Source organism: Salvelinus sp. IW2-2015, linkage group LG35 (assembly GCF_002910315.2).
Source record: "Salvelinus sp. IW2-2015 linkage group LG35, ASM291031v2, whole genome shotgun sequence".
In the NCBI taxonomy this organism is placed as follows: Eukaryota; Metazoa; Chordata; class Actinopteri; order Salmoniformes; family Salmonidae; genus Salvelinus; species Salvelinus sp. IW2-2015.
The window spans coordinates 7,851,917-7,869,936 of NC_036874.1; the positions used below are offsets into that span (position 1 = coordinate 7,851,917).

General features: G+C 40.8%; 2 protein-coding genes across 3 annotated transcripts; both read right to left on the reverse strand.

Annotated features, from left to right (window-relative positions):
- Positions 1 to 52: 52 nt before the first annotated feature.
- LOC111958812 (cathepsin S) lies at positions 53 to 7,956 on the reverse strand. Its single transcript, XM_023980083.2, has 8 exons — positions 7,849 to 7,956; positions 6,912 to 7,036; positions 6,322 to 6,444; positions 5,537 to 5,689; positions 3,211 to 3,435; positions 2,884 to 3,049; positions 2,565 to 2,667; positions 53 to 530 (listed from the first exon to the last, which is right to left on the reverse strand). Exons 2-8 carry the CDS (start codon positions 7,032 to 7,034, stop codon positions 431 to 433), a joined length of 993 nt encoding a protein of 330 aa, XP_023835851.1. The 5' UTR covers positions 7,035 to 7,036; positions 7,849 to 7,956; the 3' UTR covers positions 53 to 430.
- Positions 7,957 to 8,795: 839 nt separating this feature from the next.
- On the reverse strand, positions 8,796 to 17,460 carry ctsk (cathepsin K). 2 transcript variants are annotated; one of them, XM_070437294.1, is made up of 8 exons: positions 16,077 to 16,175; positions 14,716 to 14,842; positions 13,787 to 13,909; positions 12,674 to 12,826; positions 11,660 to 11,878; positions 9,759 to 9,909; positions 9,501 to 9,621; positions 8,796 to 9,390 (listed from the first exon to the last, which is right to left on the reverse strand). In XM_070437294.1, the coding sequence occupies exons 1-8, from the start codon at positions 16,148 to 16,150 to the stop codon at positions 9,291 to 9,293; spliced, it is 1,068 nt and encodes a 355-aa protein (XP_070293395.1). In that variant the 5' UTR covers positions 16,151 to 16,175; the 3' UTR covers positions 8,796 to 9,290. The 2 variants fall into 2 exon arrangements, with proteins under 2 accessions (XP_070293395.1, XP_070293394.1); XM_070437293.1 differs by lacking the exons at positions 8,796 to 9,390; positions 16,077 to 16,175 and adding an exon at positions 17,376 to 17,460 and having other exon boundaries at positions 9,508 to 9,909.
- Between the last annotated feature and the right edge of the window lie 560 nt (positions 17,461 to 18,020).

Genomic DNA, 18,020 nt, shown 5'->3' on the forward strand with positions numbered 1-18,020 from the left:
ATTTACAGTCACTACAGTTTGGAGGTAGAAGTATTAATTCAATTCAAATCAGTTCTTTAAAAGTTATATTTATTTGATGACAAAATATACTTTGATTTAAGTAAGTATGTAGCCTTGCACGACCCTTGGCGTGTGCGAGCCAGAACAGCTCATAGGAGCAGGAGCCTATCTCCTGTGTCTGTAGCGTGAGGCAGCTTGATGTACAGTACACCCCCTGGATGCTGGCTACAGTGATAATGTAGATAATCACATTTTACTTATACATGATTTGTTAAAACACTTCTTAAGAAGTACTGTCTATATAGACAGAAAGTGATAGAAAGTGAAATGGTAGAAACAACACTAAAACAATGGAGGAAGTAAAAATGAATTACATTAAATTAATAAAAGGGCTCAGCTTTTCCAGTTAGGCCACTTTGATTGGCAGGAGTTACATGACAGGGTAGCACCCATACAAGGCGATGCCACACTGGTTGTCCTTGTTGCGTGACATCCGTATATATCCCTGGTCTCCCCACGATAAGCTCCAGCTAGACAGAGGGTGAGGAAGATTGAAACATATTTCCAATGAACATCAATACTCAATAAACTAGGGGTCTAGCTTTTCTTGCCAAGGCACCCCCTCCCAGGCAAACCGGCGACCCAGGGACCCCCTCCCAGGCAAACCGGCGACCCAGGAACCCACTCCCAGGCAAACCGGCGACCCAGGCACCCCCTCCCAGGCAAACCGGAGACCCAGGGACCCCCTCCCAGGCAAACCGGCGACCCAGGGACCCCATCATACGTTAGTAACAAAATAAATCACCTGTCTTGTCTTATCATCAGGTGAATCATAATGGAATAGATTTGGTAGATCGTTTTTCAGTATTTTGACCTCCCCAGATTAGAATTGTAAGAGGAAATGTAAACTCTAACATTGCCTATTAGCTAGAAAGGTAACTCTAAACACATTTTCGCTAAGAGCAGCTATTTAGCTGGTTAAACAAAGGTTAGCCAGCCATGTATGTCCAAGTCAAGAAAGTTTACCAGCAGCTAGCTGACTAAACTCAACTCCATGGTAAAGGAAGTTTCTGATAAACTCCACCAACGGAGTTGAGCAGAGACCAGGCTTTGTGAAATTCAGCTCCGACTACATCGATTCGCTCAAGGTCAATACTTAAAAATAAGTAAATTATGAAACGCTTACCTTGTACCTATGTTCGTCCTCTGTAGTTGTGGGACTTCCTTTTTCAATGAATGTTAATCAAATACAACCACCGACTGTTTGCTCGTTTCTGTTTCTCGAAGATGGCAACTCAGCTTGAATGTGCATGTGCCAATTGAATCCCCGATGATGTGGCCTAGATTGTGCAATTGGATTGGAAATGAGCATTTGTAGACCTAGGCCTACTTCATCTGAGATTCAACTGGCACATGCACATTCACGCTAAGTTGCCATCTTCGAGAAAACAGTCAGTGGTTGTATTTGATTAACATTTATAGAATAAAATATGGATTTCATCAAACAAAGAAAGACACACAACTACAGAGGACAAACATAGCTAGGTACAAGGTAAGCGTTTCATAATTACAATTTTTGAAGTATTGACCTTGGGCAAATAGATGTAGTCAGTGCTTAAATTCCCCAAAGCCTGTTCTCTGCTCAACTCCGTTGGTGGTGTTAATCAGAAACCTCCTTCACCGTGGAGTTGAGTTTAGTCAGCTAACCATCAGCCAGCGGCACTTGCCGTACTGGTAGCCTATTCGCGGGAGCTTTTTCAAAGCCTATGTTCGATACTCCAGTGAGTGTAATTGGCTCCAATCAGAGTAATTTGGTCAATATTAGGAGTTAAGAGATAAAGTTGACATTATTAAATTGAACAAAAATACAAGAGAAATTGTGGTCACACCAGATACAGACTGGTTTCCATGCCCCTACCTTTTTTTAAGGTATCTGTGACCAACAGATGCATATCTGCATTCCTAGTCATGTGAAATTCATAGATCAGGGCCTAAGGAATTTATTTAAATTGACTGATTTCCTTATATGAATTGTAACTCAGTAAAACCTTTTAAATTGTTGCATGTTTCGTTTTTATTTTTGTTCAGTGTAGAAATAAGATATTCTCCTCTTTTCTACAGTAGGTATGTTGTTTATTCTGTTGTTGCTAGAGATATTCATAAAAACATTGGGGGGGAAATGATATTAAAATGATTATTTTGGCGGACCCCCTGCAGTACCGCTAAGGGGCCGCAGACCCCCGGTTGAATAACTCCACAATAAACAATAGCATTAACTCCCAAACTACCAAGGTTAATTTGTCTAAAGCCCAATTTGAGTTTTACTTTCTCTTTCCACTTCCCTTTTTACCCTTCACCATGGTCCTGTTTTTTGTAATAAAACAAAGGAGCAGATGGAGGTTTGAAAAGGGGAATCAAGTTAGATACTAAGTCCACTTGGAGGATCTTTTCATCTCAGCTCTGAACAGTAGCCCTGTTTGACTAAATATCTAGATACAGAACAACAGAAGAGCAGATGGAGCTTTGAAGATGGAAACGCTGAGTGAAGTTCTAAATCCCCTTACCTGTTCTTCACCAGCCAGTAATCCTGCCCGTCCAAAGTACCGTACCCCACAGCAAGGACAGCATGGTTTATCTTCTTTGTGCAAGTTGGATCATTGTAAACTCCTACAATGATACATGGGTTGGACAATGACAAGTCAATCCTCAATATATATGCATTTCTCCACAAGTCAAAGCCCAGCAGTTGACCATAAAGTGGACAATTACACAATAAAAGCCACATTGTTTCAGATTTAGATATACATGACCAATGTCAAGACCATACTGTCCTTAAAATGTAAAAAAAATGACCCAAGAAGTTGAAATGAAGTTTTTCCGTACCACTGCGGTAGAAGGTAAAACGAGGTCGGGTGGCGTCAATGGCAACAGAGATGGGTCCGATGGTGGCCAGAGCTTCTTTCAGTACCCCCTCATCCCCCTCAGGCAGAAAGCTGTACCTGGAACAGTTTGCAGCACGCTGAGCAGGGTTGTAGCTACACTGTTGTTGCTAACAGGGGAGACAAGATAACAAAGGGGTCAGATACTACTGCACAAGGCTAATGTGGCGTGGGAAATAAGCTACAACCAGCTAGTTACTGCAGCTACTTACCAAGGGCAGCTGACCCCAGCTACACACTATTAATACTGTTAATACTAGTTTATACTCACCACTCCCTTGTAGGGGTAGGATTGGTCAGAGTCAATGCCCTGGTTGTCGATGACATACTGGAAGGCCTGGCTCATGAAGCCACCATTGCAGCCCTTGTTGCCGTATTTGGAGGAGCAGTCCACCAGGTTCTGGGAGCTGATGTCTATCAGTTTACCTGTGGTCTTCATCAGCTGGCCCTCCAGGGCTCCGACAGAGCTGAATGCCCAGCAGGATCCACAGGAGCCCTATGGACGAGACAGAAGCAATCCCCATCTAATACCTGGATAAAGTTCATTTGAGCGTCCTATTAGTAATACCTTATTTTACAGTACTGTTTCATTATTATTAAATCTACAATAAATTATGTGGTAGCAATGTTTGCTGAAACGTGCAATATAATTAAAAGGAAAAAGTGCAATATAATTCACAACTTGGTGTCAAATAGTGCCTAGTGGTGCTTGATTCAGTTCTCACAGTACCCCAAAAGTAATTATTTTACTATGTAATACAGAAACCTTTTACTGGAACAATAAAGTGTAACTGAAATGTTCATGTTATGTAAACGTGCAGTGCTTGTCATTCAGGGGTTTTAAACTTGCACACCCTAGCACTTAGGCCAACGACTACCTCACAAAAAAGGAACTCATTCAACAACTGAGAACAAGGAAGAGGCCTACAGTAAACAAACAGAGGAAGTAAGACCTGAAAAGAGACAGCTCTGACATCCTGATATCAGTTATTATCCTGTAACAACATCTTTAATTCATCCCAAGGATATTTACCAGTAGTTAAAAAAGATAATACATATAATTTATGATATACATACAACAGTACACATGTACACAAATGTTATTTGATATATTTATTAGGATCCCCATTAGCCGACGCCAATGACGACAGCTAGTCTTACTACTGTTCAACACAGACGAAAGACTTTACAATTTGCCAGTTTGGACACAGCTCCTCATTCCAGGGTTTTTCTTTATTTGTACTATTTTCTATATTGTAGAATAATAGTGAAGACATCAAAACTATGAAATAACACATATGGAATCATATAGTAACCCAAAAAGTGTTAAACAAATCTAAATATATTTTATATTTGAGATTCTTCAAAGTAGCCACCCTTCGCCTTGATGACAGCTTTGCACACTCTTGGCATTCTCTCAACCAGCTTCATGAGGTTGTTACCTGGAATGCATTTCAATTAGCAGGTGGAATTTATTTCCTTCTTAATGCGTTTGAGCCAATCAGTTGTGTTGTGACAAGGTACAATAGTAGTGATATACAGAAAAAACCATCAAACGCTGTGATGAAACTGGCTCTCATGAGTACCGCCACAGGAAAGGAAGACCCAGAGATACCTCTGCTGCAGATGATAAGCGTATTAGTTACCAGCCTCAGAAATTTCAGCCCAAATAAATGCTTCACAGAGTTCAAGTAAGAGACACATCTCAACAGACTGTGTGAATCAGGCCTTCATAATCGAATTTCTGCAAAGAAACCACTACTAAACGACACCAACAAGAAGAAGAGACTTGCTTGGGCCAAGAAACACGAGCAATGGACATTAGACCAGTGGAAATCTGTCCTTTGGTCTGATGAGTCCAAATTTGATATTTTTGGTTCCAAAACGCCATGTCTTTGTGACACTGTCAGTGATTTATTTAGAATTCAAAGCACACTTAACCAGTATGGCTACCACAGCATTCTGCAGCGATACGCCATCCCATCTGGTTTGCGCTTAGTGGGACTATCATTTGTTTTCAACAGGACAATGACCCAACACACCTCCAGGCTGTATAAGGGCTATTTGACCAAGAAGTAGAGTGATGGAGTGCTGCATCAGATGACCTGACCTCCACAATCACCCAACCTCAACCCAATTGAGGTTTGGGATGAATTGGACTGCATTGAAGGAAAAGCAGCCAACAAGTGCTCAGCAAATGTGGGAACTCCTTCAAGACTGTTGGAAAAGCATTCCAGGTGAAGCTGGTTGATAGAATGCCAAGAGTGTGGAAAGCTGTCATCAAGGCAAAGGGTGGCTACCTTGAAGAATCTAAAAAGTAACACTTTTTTGGTTACTACATGATTAGATATGTGTTATTTCATAGTTTTGATGTCTTCAATACTATTTTACAAATGAGAAAATAGTAAAAATAAAGAAAACCTTGAATGAGTAGGTGTGTCCAAACTTTTGACTGGTACTGTATATTTAAAAACATTAACATGCAGTGTGTGTGTGTGTGCATCTATCAGTTACACATACATGTCAGTACATAAAGGAGCAGACACAAACCGCACTGACCGCATCTGTTCGCACAAACCGCAGCTGTTCCTCATTACCTGCATTTTGACTTCAGTGACGTAGCCCTTCTCTCTCCAGTCAAAGGTATCAGGTATGGGGGCAGCGGAGGATCCTACAAATGCAGAGGGCTCCCTCTTGAGGTCAGCAGGAACACGCAATGAGGCAAAAGACTGGGCAATCTCTTCCTGGGTCTGAAAATGGTTGACAAGAGAGGCAACACTGAGCATTTAAAGAGCACTTACTGTAATCAGCATAATAAATCCATCCCATGAACTCAAGGCTACATCAACTAGAGGAAGATGCACGTTGAAACAGGATAACAAATACATTTAAAGGCACATAGTGCAATGTGATGATACTTTTACTTGCGTATTTACAGAAAACAAATCAGATGCGTACTCATGAAAGGGTACATCCACTTGTTATACATACTAGAGGAATAAGGAAGTATATTTGCAGTCATGCTCATTAATCACTAAGATTAGGAATGAATGCACGCAATGTCTTGTCTTCAGGAAACCAGTTTAGCAACATTTCAACACCTATTGACCAAGAAAATCGAACACCGGAAAAAAATGACAAAGGAACTCAACAAAATAAATAGTCATGTAGGTCAAAATCTAAATGTTTGACTCTTCCTTCATGTAAACCAGGTCTGACTGCAATACTTACTGAAAGCATGCCTTTTTTGGAATCATATTCCATACACGCACTATCAAACATTTATGGATTCAGGCCAAGGTAGGTACTACATTTACCTACAATTTCAGATATCAGAGTTCCAAACTGGCCCTTGGCATTGTCAGTGACCTGAGGCCCTCACCATGTCCCCCATGTGATTCATGCCCAGGTCATAGGTGTGCATGTCCATGGACGCCTCCAGGTTGTGGAGGCTGATCAGCTGAAGATTCCTCTCCCAGACCTCCCTTCGGCCCAGCTCCTCAATCTACACAGTATCCACACACACAGGGGTAGAACAATCTCAGTCAATGACTTGTAAAACAATACACTTTCAAATATGTAAACCACACAGGTTAAATCACAATGCATTCAGTGCTAGCTAGTTAGATGTAAGAAATGGGGTGGCAGGTAGCCTAGTGGTTAGAGCGTTGGACTAGTAACCGAAAGGTTGCTAGATGGAATCCCCGAGCTGACAAGGTAAAAATCTGTCATTCTGCCCCTGACCAAGGCAGTTAACCCACTGTTCCTGGGCTGTCATTGAAAATAAATATTTGCTCTTAACTGACTTGACAAGTTAAATAAAGGTAAAAAAAATAATGTTTTAAATGTATGTGGGAAAGGTCGTGGTACTTTCAACCTATACAGCAAACAGAACCTGTCTAAATGCCACTATTGTAGCAGCTTGGCCTTATCCTAGCCAAAACATATTGTAACGATGCTGGTTCATCTCACCTCAGTCTGGTAGTTCTTGCCATGTGTCTTCTTCCACATCTGCCAGTGCTGTTCCAGCATTGGGTCAAACAGGGCAACTGCTGTGCCACATAGTACAGCGAGCAGCAAGTTCCACAACATCATGCCTGCACAGAAAATAGACAAGTATTATTCAACCAGGAGGCAATTATATTGTACTGTTTCATTGTGTATCCAAATAAGGAAGTAATAGTGTGTGACTCAATTAAGTTTAAGTTGCGCAAATAAGTTTACTGCGACAGGAACTACTGTAGCCTATACACAATGAGTCAGCTTGTCACAAGACCAACCATCAACGGGTATTGAAACTGTTGCGCAAACAAACTGTTGATCAAGAGTCTTTAACGCTGATCAAATAAATAACTCCATCACTCAGATTCTACAAAAACGTTGCATATAGAAAAATGAAAAATGAAAAATTCAATAGGAAGCTTCGGTGTTCAAGATTAGGCTATCGGACGTACCGGTGTTGTTAACCCATCTCTACTGCGAAAAAGAAAGCCCAAAAACTGGTCAAATTATATCATTTCATAAAAATTAAGCAAATTGTGTCGTTGGGTAGGCTTATTATTTAGTTAAATAAGTATCTCAGTAGGTTTGCCACTAGGCTATCAGTAGAAATCATCTAGTTTATGAAACTGTACAACTCATTAATGTTGATGTTGTCCAAGTTACAAAAAAGGTTGTAATGAAAAGAGGAATTCGACAATTTCACAGAAGGAAGAAAACATAAATACATGAATGGTTATAAGCAAATAATGTTGCACTGACATATTAAAAACGAAAGTAAAACGAATGCTTTATGAAAATGCTTAAATAAGGTCAAGTTAAAACAACATTCCTAATTAAACGAGTCTAGCTAATTACATTATGAACTTGAAATAGCCTATCTGGCTCTGAAAACAGAGAAACGTTTTACCTTGTAAAACTCGGTTGCACCTGATGATGACTTCAGAGGGAGCAAGGCGCGTCAATTGATTTCAGTGGGATCTGTTTTCTTGCTTGATATTTATTTGTGAAAGTCATGTGGTAGAACTTCCTCATTGACCATTTCTTTTGTGTCATCTATAAATGTCTATGTTGACCATGCTAAAATACTATTTCTCATTGCATTTAAAAACAATGCTATAGACCCCTTAATTAGAATGTATATGACTTCTATGAAGGATAGGGGGAAAATATAAAAATATATAGGCAGATATCATACTGACTAGTAGCCAGCCCACTGTTCTTAAATATTTGTTAAAATATATAAACAATTAGGGTTAAGTGACTTGCTTGAGGGCACATCTACAGATGTTTCACCTAGTTGGCTTAGGGATTCAAACCAGCAACCTTTTGGTTACTGGCCCATTGCTCTTAACAGTCTGCCAATCTCTTTTTTAAACATTGCAATCAGTGTATTTATAAACATTACATTTAATCAACGCTACAATAACTATTCAGGAGCTTTCATCTGATTTTAAGACTAGATCACAGGAAGTCTGTTGTTTGAGYGGGTGAGTCTGAGGCAGGAAGAGGTGTTACTGGTATGAAACTGGTATGTGACATTTTCACCTGTTTATTGTCATTGTCTCTCTATCTCAAGACCTCAAGAAGGCTTCTAATCTATACTGTATTCATCATCATCAGATTTAACAGTCAACACAAATACATGTATGATTATTTCATATTGTTGTGTATGTATACATACAGCACTGCAAAAGGGTACACTGAGTGGTATTTGATTTGAGATACTTAATATAGCTAAAAACCTCAGGAACCTTAATCTTCCTTTTTCAGTTTGTCTTTCTTTCTTTCTTTCTTTCACTTCTCTTCCCTTCAATGGGGGAATTTACAGGCACACACACTCACATTTCAAATGAATCAACTTTTATTCCATTTAATAGAAAACAATGTTACAATTCAATCATCAGAATTTGGTGTAAAAGTGCTGAACAATAAAATAAAAGTCAACATCATCAAAAAACCCACCAGGAGCAATCTTGATCAACATACACTTACATTTACTAAGTTTAAGCCATTTTTGTATTGACAGGAAAGTGAGACAAAACTCCCATTGCACAGCAATGTTACCTGACCTGACACACTGAATACAACCTATGTAAATGCTGTGCACTACACACATTCCTCATCACAATCARAGTTGTTCCACTGTAGATCAGACTACAATTGAGTCTGGCAGTTTGAAGATATAACACTAAGACTTGAGTAGGTTGCAAAAAAACTCTGGGATACCCAAACCTCCAGACTATATGAATGTGCTATTCCAGAAASATAGTGTTATTTTCTGTATTGGGTGTAGTCATTGATATGTGGTTTGGCTTCCCTGCCTCCATGGTGCCCTCTGCCGCTTGGTGTTCACATGATGGGGTAACTGGCCAGGTTGGCAATGCCACACGCATTCCCACGGTTACGTGCCATCATGATGTAGCCCTGTTTGCCCCAGCTCTCGCTCCAGCTGTTAGAGAGGGGGGAGAGAGAAGACGTGATTTAGAAAAAATAAATTTCAAGTCAACATGTGAAACGTTACCTGATGCCATTGAATAAGCCCAGTGCATTGTGACCCACCTGTTTCTGACGATCCAGAATTTCTCACCCTTGGCAGTTTGTCCATAGCCCACTGCAAGCACGGCGTGGTTGATGTCATCCTTGTTGCAGTTGGGATCGTAGTACACACCTGAGTAAATGACAATGTAAAGGAATGAGCTTCAACAAGCTTTAAGAGAAGCGCTTTAGAAGTCTACTGGCATGTGTCGTGTGTTAAACCACTACAATTGTGATTATTCTATCCATGGTTGGAGGCAGATGTCACTCACCTCTCTGGTTACTGGAAGCTGGAGAGGGTGGCATCGATGCCCACAGCCACCGGCCCCACTTTGGCCTCAGCCTTGGTCAGTGCCTGCTCGTCTCCCTCAGGGATCTCCTTAACCCGCGACACTGAGCCCCACGCCAGACGGTTGTAGGCACACTGCTCATCCTGTAGACAGAGTAGACATGGATTGTTATTTATGATTCAGATTCTGATTGTTTAATAGTCACATGTACAGGGTTGCAGGTGTGGTTGCAAGGTAAAGTGAAAATCTTAGGCTGTTGAGTCTCATCATGCAGGACTAGTGAAATAAAAATAATGAAAATGGTTATAAAAACATTAGAAAGCACTAATTACATAATAACAACCGTGGCAGTTATGAAATAAATAGCTCATTGGGGGTGGAGGCAGTGTAAAGACTGTTGGGGGGGGGGGGTAGAATGACACAGTGGAGCAGCATCATGATCATTGGTGAAATGAAAACCCAAAATTATAATATACATATTAACAACTGCAAGTGATGAATGTCGTTGGTGGTGGGGCAGAGTAAAATCCGTTAGGGTGGGAGCAGCAGGAGAAAGAATGTCATAGGGGAGTAGCAGGTAAGGTAAGTGAGAGGTTGAGGTGTGGGGGGGATCTCCATGGGGGAGTAGCAGGTAAGGTAAGTGAGAGTTGAGGATGTGGGGGGGATGTCCATGGGGGGAGTAGCAGGTAAGGTAAGTGAGAGTTGAGGGTGTGGGGGGATCTCCATGGGGGGAGTAACAGGGGTGAGGGAGCAGGTAGCTGACTAGTAGTGGTGGCTATTCAGCAGCCTGATGCTATTGGCCAGTCTTTCAGTTTTTGCCATGATGCTTCTGTACTGTCCGCGTCTGAGTGATTGAAGCGGGGAGAATAGGGCGTGGCTTGGATGGCTGGGGTCCCTGATCTTCTTGGCCTTCCTGAGACACCTGGTGTTGTAGGTGTCCTGTAGGGCAGGCAATGTGCACCCAATGGTGTGTTTGGCTGCACGTATCACCCTCTGAACAGCCTTGTGGTCCGGGGTGGTGGAGTTGCCGTACCATGCTGTGATGCAGCCCGACAGTATGCTCTCGATGGTGCTTCTGTAGAACACTGTGAAGTTCTTCAGTATCCTGAGGTTGAAGAGTCGCTGCTTTCTTCACTACGGTGTTCGTGTGGTTAGACCATTTCAGGTTCTCTGAGATGACCGTCGCCACGGTGGCCCTGTTGATGGGGATGGTGGCGTGTCCAGCCTGGTTTCTCTTGAAGTCCACAATCAGCTCCTTTGTTTTGCTAACGTTGAGGGAGAGGTTGTTTAAATGGCACCACGCCGTAAGAATACCTACATCCTCCCTGTAGGCTGTCTCATTGTTGTTGGTGATCAGGCCTACTGACTTTACACTATAGCTGGTCTTGGTGCTATGTTACTACTGTACATTGCTAGCAAATGACAAATTACTTTCATATCACCTTGGTAGTGGTGTGTTCTATATATCATAGGAAAATGTGGACAACTACAGAAGTGGTAAAGAAAGAATTGCATGAGTGTTATGTTTTTTACATGCAAGCAAATTACAAAAAAATATGGAAGTGAGCCGAGTATTTGTGTTGTTTGTAGTTAGGCCATTGGAGAATACATAAGACCATGGACGTCACCACTTCCCGGAATTGGCCCAAAAAATACATTTTAGCACTTTTTGGTTAACCGCATGTGATTATTAGCTTGTTTTGGTTAAAGAGCATGTGATGTGATAGCTCAATCAGAAACTGCAAATGTCATCCAGCACATTCCAACTCACCTGACGTGTTGTAAGAAAACGCTGACTGAAAATGTAATTTCAACAAACTAAAACAGCTGTTTGGCGAACAACTAAAACGACAGTCACATTCTGTTTCAATGTCAGCGAAACCATGCCCCTACCTGGCCAAGGTAAGGGTAAGCCTCCTCTGTGTCGATGCCTCCGTTTTCCTCAACGTATTCGAAGGCGTTGGTCATGTAGCCTCCACCACAGCCATTGTTCTCAGTGACACAGTCCACCAGGTTCTGGGGGCTGAGGTCTATCAGTTTGCCTGTGGTCTTTGCCAGCTGGCCCTCCAGGGCCCCAGCAGAGCTGAAGGCCCAGCAGGAGCCACAGGAGAGCTGAGAAAGAGAGGACATAAAACATTTACAGAGCTGTCAGAGCTGCCTTCTCCAATTTGTCCATAAGGTGGTACACTTTGACAGAGAGTCAAAGGCCCTTTTCGTCTGGCCTCAGAACTTCTGTAGTTATCTTATTCACCACTAGAGGGTAGACATACTGCACTTACGCCTCACTATCTATCACATCCCCCCTGAACCTGACAGCTCTTTGGTGATACCACAGACTATTAGTGCTCATGTAAAGTGACCTAATGTTCATTAGATGAATGGTATAAATCTAGGGCTAATCTCCTAGTGTTCCCTGGTAGCAAAGATGTACTCCACATTTCAGCCTGGGTACTTAATGTACCACTTAACTAAATTCCATGTTTACATAAATAATAAATAATGCCTTAGTGTCCAATTAGATCATAATGAGTAATTACCTTTCATGATCAAACACATTCTTTACTTGTCTAAGTCAATTAGACAAACCATGGGTTTTTATTGTTCTAGACAGGTTACGTGACTGTACTGTAACTGTGATCATTTTCTACCTCAAGAAAACAAAGAGGCCTGACTTAACTGACTGAAAGCAAAGAGGAATATGAAATCAGTTCCTTATAACCCAGTGTTTCCCCTAAACATTTTCAGATGGCACCCCGCCTAGACTGTTGCTCTCGACCTAAAACCATTATTTTGGCCTCAATTAAGCTTGATTGAACATTTTGGTGCAACAAATCTAGGAAATAAGAAATACATCTAGGGGAAACACTGGACTTGAGTGACAGCTCTTTGTTGTTCGCATCCTCTAACCTGGTTCTTGACTGGGGTCACCATGCCCTTCTTGCGGTAGTCGATGGACCTGGGGAGCTTCACCACATTGTTGCCAGGGATCCAGGTGTTGCTACGGTTCCTGTTCATGGGCACCTGAAGGCCAGTAAGCTTCGCAACTATCTCCTCTGATGTCTGGGGAGAGGAGAGGAATGAGGATGAGGGAATTATGCATGCATAGCAATAGACTATGACCCATTTACCCACTATAAGTAGGGATATGTGTTTCCATGTTTATAGTCCAGCAGTTATCACATAGATAGATCAATGGCTTATTAATCCCATTGGAGATCATGAAATACATATATATATTTTTTTAAACAGACACATTTGACATAATTCTAAACCCACCATGCCCTGACACGAGTACGAGTGCTGAAACATGTTAGGTTACTGCTAGTCTCTGTAAAACTGGAAGTACTATACATCCTTATTTTATTTACAGCGTATCTCAATATAGAAGTTAAACTGACATTCAGATGAACGGATCTCTGGGTACTCCGATGGATAATAAATGGACAAAGCATTAATGAGTGGCATAGAAGCCAAGCAGTAAAAGCCAAGCAGCTATATATCAGGTTGCTTTTCCCTACCATTTTAATCTATAGCCCGTTCAAGGAGTTCAAGTCTCCCGCTAACACAGTCATCACTCATGACCCAACCTGACATGCATGTCACAGCTAGGGGTAGATTTAATGGTCACTAACCTAACACCCTCCCTTTTAATCAGTAGGCCATTGCATGAGTAAAAACACAGATGACTGTGCTCTGTCTGCATCAGATAAAAGTCACTACTCTGTCCTGTGCTTGATCTTGTTTGTGAAATAAAACCATAAATAAAACCTGTGGGACATTCTCCTATTTGAAACACTTACCCAAAATGATAAGTCGTGGACAGTAGGGAGACACTGATTAGAAAGTATAACCGAGGACAGCAAACACAAAATAGTTTCCCGCTGACATATCATTCCAGAAGTATGTTTCCACATGGAGTTACTTAGACCCTTTTCAGACCCTCCCTTTTTGGTGTGCTTTTTCTCCATGTATGCAACAACAACAAAAAACGCCCATAGAGGATGTGGCTCACTAACTCACCATGTCTCCCAGGTGGTTCATGCCCAGCTCGTACGAGTGAATGCCCAGAGCGGCCTCCTCATTGTGGGCTTCGATCAGACGCATGTTCTTCTCCCAGATGGTTCTACGGATCACCTCCTCCCCCTTCCATGAAAACATCAACAAAACACGACTGTCAATCATACAGCTGGCCTTTCATGTGTTCTTTGGTCCCTGTGCTCACAGTCTCCACAGTGCAACTGAACTGGTTCATATAGACACAAAATGGTGGAGGTGAAAGGTAGTTAGGAAAATATTTATTGTCAACTCTTTACAGAGCCTTCGATCACTCATTACAGTGTGTGAGGAATGATGCTTCAAAGCTGGATGTAGTAGGGGAAAAAGTGCTGTTCTGTGTTTTCTGCTGACTGCTGAGGAATGTGCTGACCGCAAATTGTGGGACACACACATCCTGAAGCAGTGAGGCCCAAACATAGTCTTATAAGGTCAAGTTATCTTATAGCACTGAAATACTTGTGTTCCTAACAGCTTGGCTGATAACTCTTTACTGTAAAAACAAGGAAGTTGAAATTCTGAACGGAGGATTGGTTCTCATGTTTCCTGCTTTTCTTGCTTGCCAGGTATCATAACAAAACATTTCAAGTGCGAACAACACATACAGAAGTTTTCCACAATAGTTTGTAAACTATTGACTTAAAGATAACATTGTTCTTATACGTATAAGTGAAACACTATATTGTAACAAATTGCATAATGATGAATAGTTTTGATATTCAAAAGCATTTTTCACCATCAAAGCAAATAAGAAACATCATAAATATTTGCTATCCAAGGTTGAGGTAATCGTTCTGTAATTGCTAACTTTAGGAGGAGGAATGGGCAGAATTTAAACAAAAAGCACTGCATAAATGTGAGTAGTTAGCCAGGCAGCCAGAAAGACAGACACTCACCAGGCCGTTGTACTCTCTCAGGTGGGTGGTCTTCCAGGAGTCCCACTGTGCGTCCAGTGACATCTCATTCAGGGGATGGGCTAGGACTGAGCCCAAGAGCAACAGTACACAACCACACAGCAGCATTCTGGGAAAAGACAAAAGGGCTGCTTTAGTCATTGATGTATAATACATATTACATTGATAAAGAAAATTAGATCATTGCATTATATTTCTACATTTACATATTGCGGCAGCACCTAAGAGTCTAGACCAGGGGTTCTTAAACTTTTTCAGCCTGGGACCCAAATGAGAAATTCTGTGTTTTCCTGGTACCCAAGCTTAGGAAAATATGCAACTATACATAAATATTGGTACATTTCATTGCAATTATGCCTAAAACAAACGCAATATAGACAAAAACAAATAACAATGGAATTAAATATCCATATAAATATATATTGATGTTTATTTTCCTCCATTAAAAACACTCTTACATATCTGTCTAGGTTGGAACTGTTGCTGCTAAAATACAATAAATAATTTGAATTCTAACTGGAATAAACTGATTGATCACATCACAGATGAATAACAGAACACACACACAGGCTCAGTTTTTGAGAGTGCAACCCTAAGCAACAGTACAGATGAAAAATGATCAGGCCTACTGTACATCTTACTGTAGAAATCATTGTTGAAAGAAAGTCTGGATTGGAACTGTTGCTGTTAAAATACAATAAATATTTTTTATTCTCAACTGGAATAAACTGATTGATCACATCACACAGATGTAGACCAGAAAACACACACACACACACAGTCCTAATGAGAGCATGTCTTGACAGTGTAACACTGAGGTCATGCTCAGCCTTGAAACTGTTTCTGTACTTGATTTTTAAGTATGTCACAGTTGAGGACCCTGACTCGCATAGGTATGTGGTGCCAAACTGGACCAGAACATCTACTGCTTTCTCAGTCAGGCAGGAGACTGCTTCCTGTTGTAGATGAACAACCCAGAACTGTGAGTGTGTTTGCCTCAAAAAGCATCTCGTTTCAATCCGTTTATTCCAGTTAAGAATACAAATTATTATTGTATTTTAACAGCAACAGTTCCAACCTAGACTAGTTTCCAACAATAATTTCTACAGTAAGATGTACAGTAGGCCTGATAATTTTTCATCTTCATCTGTACTGTTACTAGGGTTGCACTATCAGTAGCTAGCTTGCTTTGGTGAATGTTAGCTATTAGCTGTGTACAAGTCCAGGGGATTGTTTGAAAGAGAAATTCACATCTACTACTATGAGAGTTAGTTAGTACTCCCTTATGTCTGCTTATCATCACCTGTTATAAAATGACAACAATGCCATGCTAGCTGACTTACTTTTCCACTGTCGAAGCACTGTTTCCTGAAGCATTCTGCCCTGTTCTGAAAGAACTCCCTGGGTTTACCATCATGCTGTGGATGTTTGGTCAGGACGTGTCGTTTTATTAATTTGTTCGTTATGAGAGACTCATTACTAAGCACTTCCACACACAAAACACATTGTGGGCGCTCCTCGTTATAAGTTTGTATGAAAGAGAGAGAAACTCATCGCTGTATGTGCGTTTCATGACAACTGAGCTCAGTCAGAACTTCTTGCTAGCATGACTCCATTCGATGATAGCGGTGAATGATGGCGAGTGGGAATAACAAGACAGTGGCTGACAGCGCATAATCTGCAGCTGAACGACAGCGCTGCATCGTGTGTGTCGCGGAGTGATCTTCAAGAAAACTGCAGAAAAAAATACCCAGTGATCTTCAAGAAAACTGCAGAAAAAAATACCCAGTACACCGCGAAGCACACGCAGATGCACTTGGCCAAATCAATTCCAGTAATTAATGAAATAATTATAAATTTACTCTGACACGTCGCGATCCACCATTAACAGGTCAGCGACCCACTTCGGGTCACGACCCATACTTTAAGAAAGGCTGGTCTAGGCAATACCAAAGATGGACACTAATTACAGTACAAATACAGAAATGGATGTTGACTTTCATACTGACAACATAACATACATAAGAGAGCTGAAGTACATTGAGTTTCAATTCATATTTTTCTGGCTCCGCCTCATTATTAAGTGGTAACATAACAAAAGACAGTACCTCTATGTTCTATGGGAAATTCCTCAGATCATTCATAGGGAACTTCATGTTACTGTATAAACCTTTGCTGCACAGTAATAATGCTAGCAACTAATGGTTTACTCAATGTCTAATATTCCCATTGTTTCATGGTGCTATAAATTAATGTAGGCTATAAAGGTTTCATAATTAACTCGATGAACAGTTTCATTTATATGATAACTGTTTGGCTACACCATGACCAAAGTGCATTTGTTGCAAACAGCATATATAGTAAGTACACTTATAATCACATCACTGCTCTGCAATGTTTTCGCTATAAAACAAACGAATCCTACTATTTGTCAAAACGCAGTGATTACCAATGTTATTTTTAATTAACTCCTTCGATGTGGTAAATTGTTTTATGGAAACATAAAATCCCAAGTGAAACTGAAAGTTCTAATGAACATAGTTCTACAAAATGACAGTGTAAAAAATAATGTAGGCATAAAGGCAACATCAAAAGTTTGCCGATTTAAGAAATAGAAAAAATGGGGAGTTGGCAAATTCTACCTTGGTTGTAGATTTGGAGAGAAGGTGTCGGATGAATTCCTTTGACCAGTTGTTTCCCTGCGATGAAGTAGGTCGCTGTGTGAGTAGTTATATAGTCTGGAGTTTGAGGAAGTGCGACGGGAGCTCGGAGTTTAGGAGGGGGAAAAGTTTCAGTAAAGGGGAATTACATCTGGAATCGCTCATCTAAAGGAGCCAGCCAGATGATGTCAGGTGTCAGATTTCAGGAGCGTCTCTAACTTCAAAGTCAATATTTAACATTGCAATAGTCCTTTATTCATTGCAAACATTTATCTCAATCGCATATGTTTATAACAAGCGTATGACGATTATTTGAATTAAAAGATGTAGGCAAGCAGTATCCTCTTACTGTATATTTAGAAGATTCAAGAGAAAAAAAAAGAAAATTAATGATTGTATATCAAACAACTAAATATGTGTATAATATTTCTTATTTCAGAATGAGCCTACGTTGTAAATTACTTAATGGAGTAATGCAAAATAATTCTAGGCATGCTGTAAATCAGAGGTAAAATTGAGGGTATGTGGTGAGTGGGGTGGTGTTGTCTGGTGGTGGGGGGGATATGCCATTTGGATAAATTTGGACCTTCACTTTGGATAGCTGAAACAAAGTTGAATTTTTCCATG

What these genes read in the sequence shown, in the direction of transcription:
- LOC111958812 (XM_023980083.2), bottom strand. Translation starts at nt 7,034, where the DNA reads ATGATGTTGTGGAACTTGCTGCTCGCTGTACTATGTGGCACAGCAGTT. An exon ending in TGAATCACATGGGGGACATG is followed by an intron (nt 5,690 to 6,321) that starts GTGAGGGCCTCA and finishes AACCATTTTCAG; the next exon opens with ACCCAGGAAGAGATTGCCCA. An exon ending in TCACTGAAGTCAAAATGCAG is followed by an intron (nt 3,436 to 5,536) that starts GTAATGAGGAAC and finishes TCTCGTCCATAG; the next exon opens with GGCTCCTGTGGATCCTGCTG.
- ctsk (XM_070437294.1), bottom strand. Translation starts at nt 16,150, where the DNA reads ATGATGGTAAACCCAGGGAGTTCTTTCAGAACAGGGCAGAATGCTTCA. An exon ending in AGTGCTTCGACAGTGGAAAA is followed by an intron (nt 14,843 to 16,076) that starts GTAAGTCAGCTA and finishes GTCTTTTCCCAG; the next exon opens with AATGCTGCTGTGTGGTTGTG. An exon ending in TGACCCCAGTCAAGAACCAG is followed by an intron (nt 11,879 to 12,673) that starts GTTAGAGGATGC and finishes TCTCTTTCTCAG; the next exon opens with CTCTCCTGTGGCTCCTGCTG.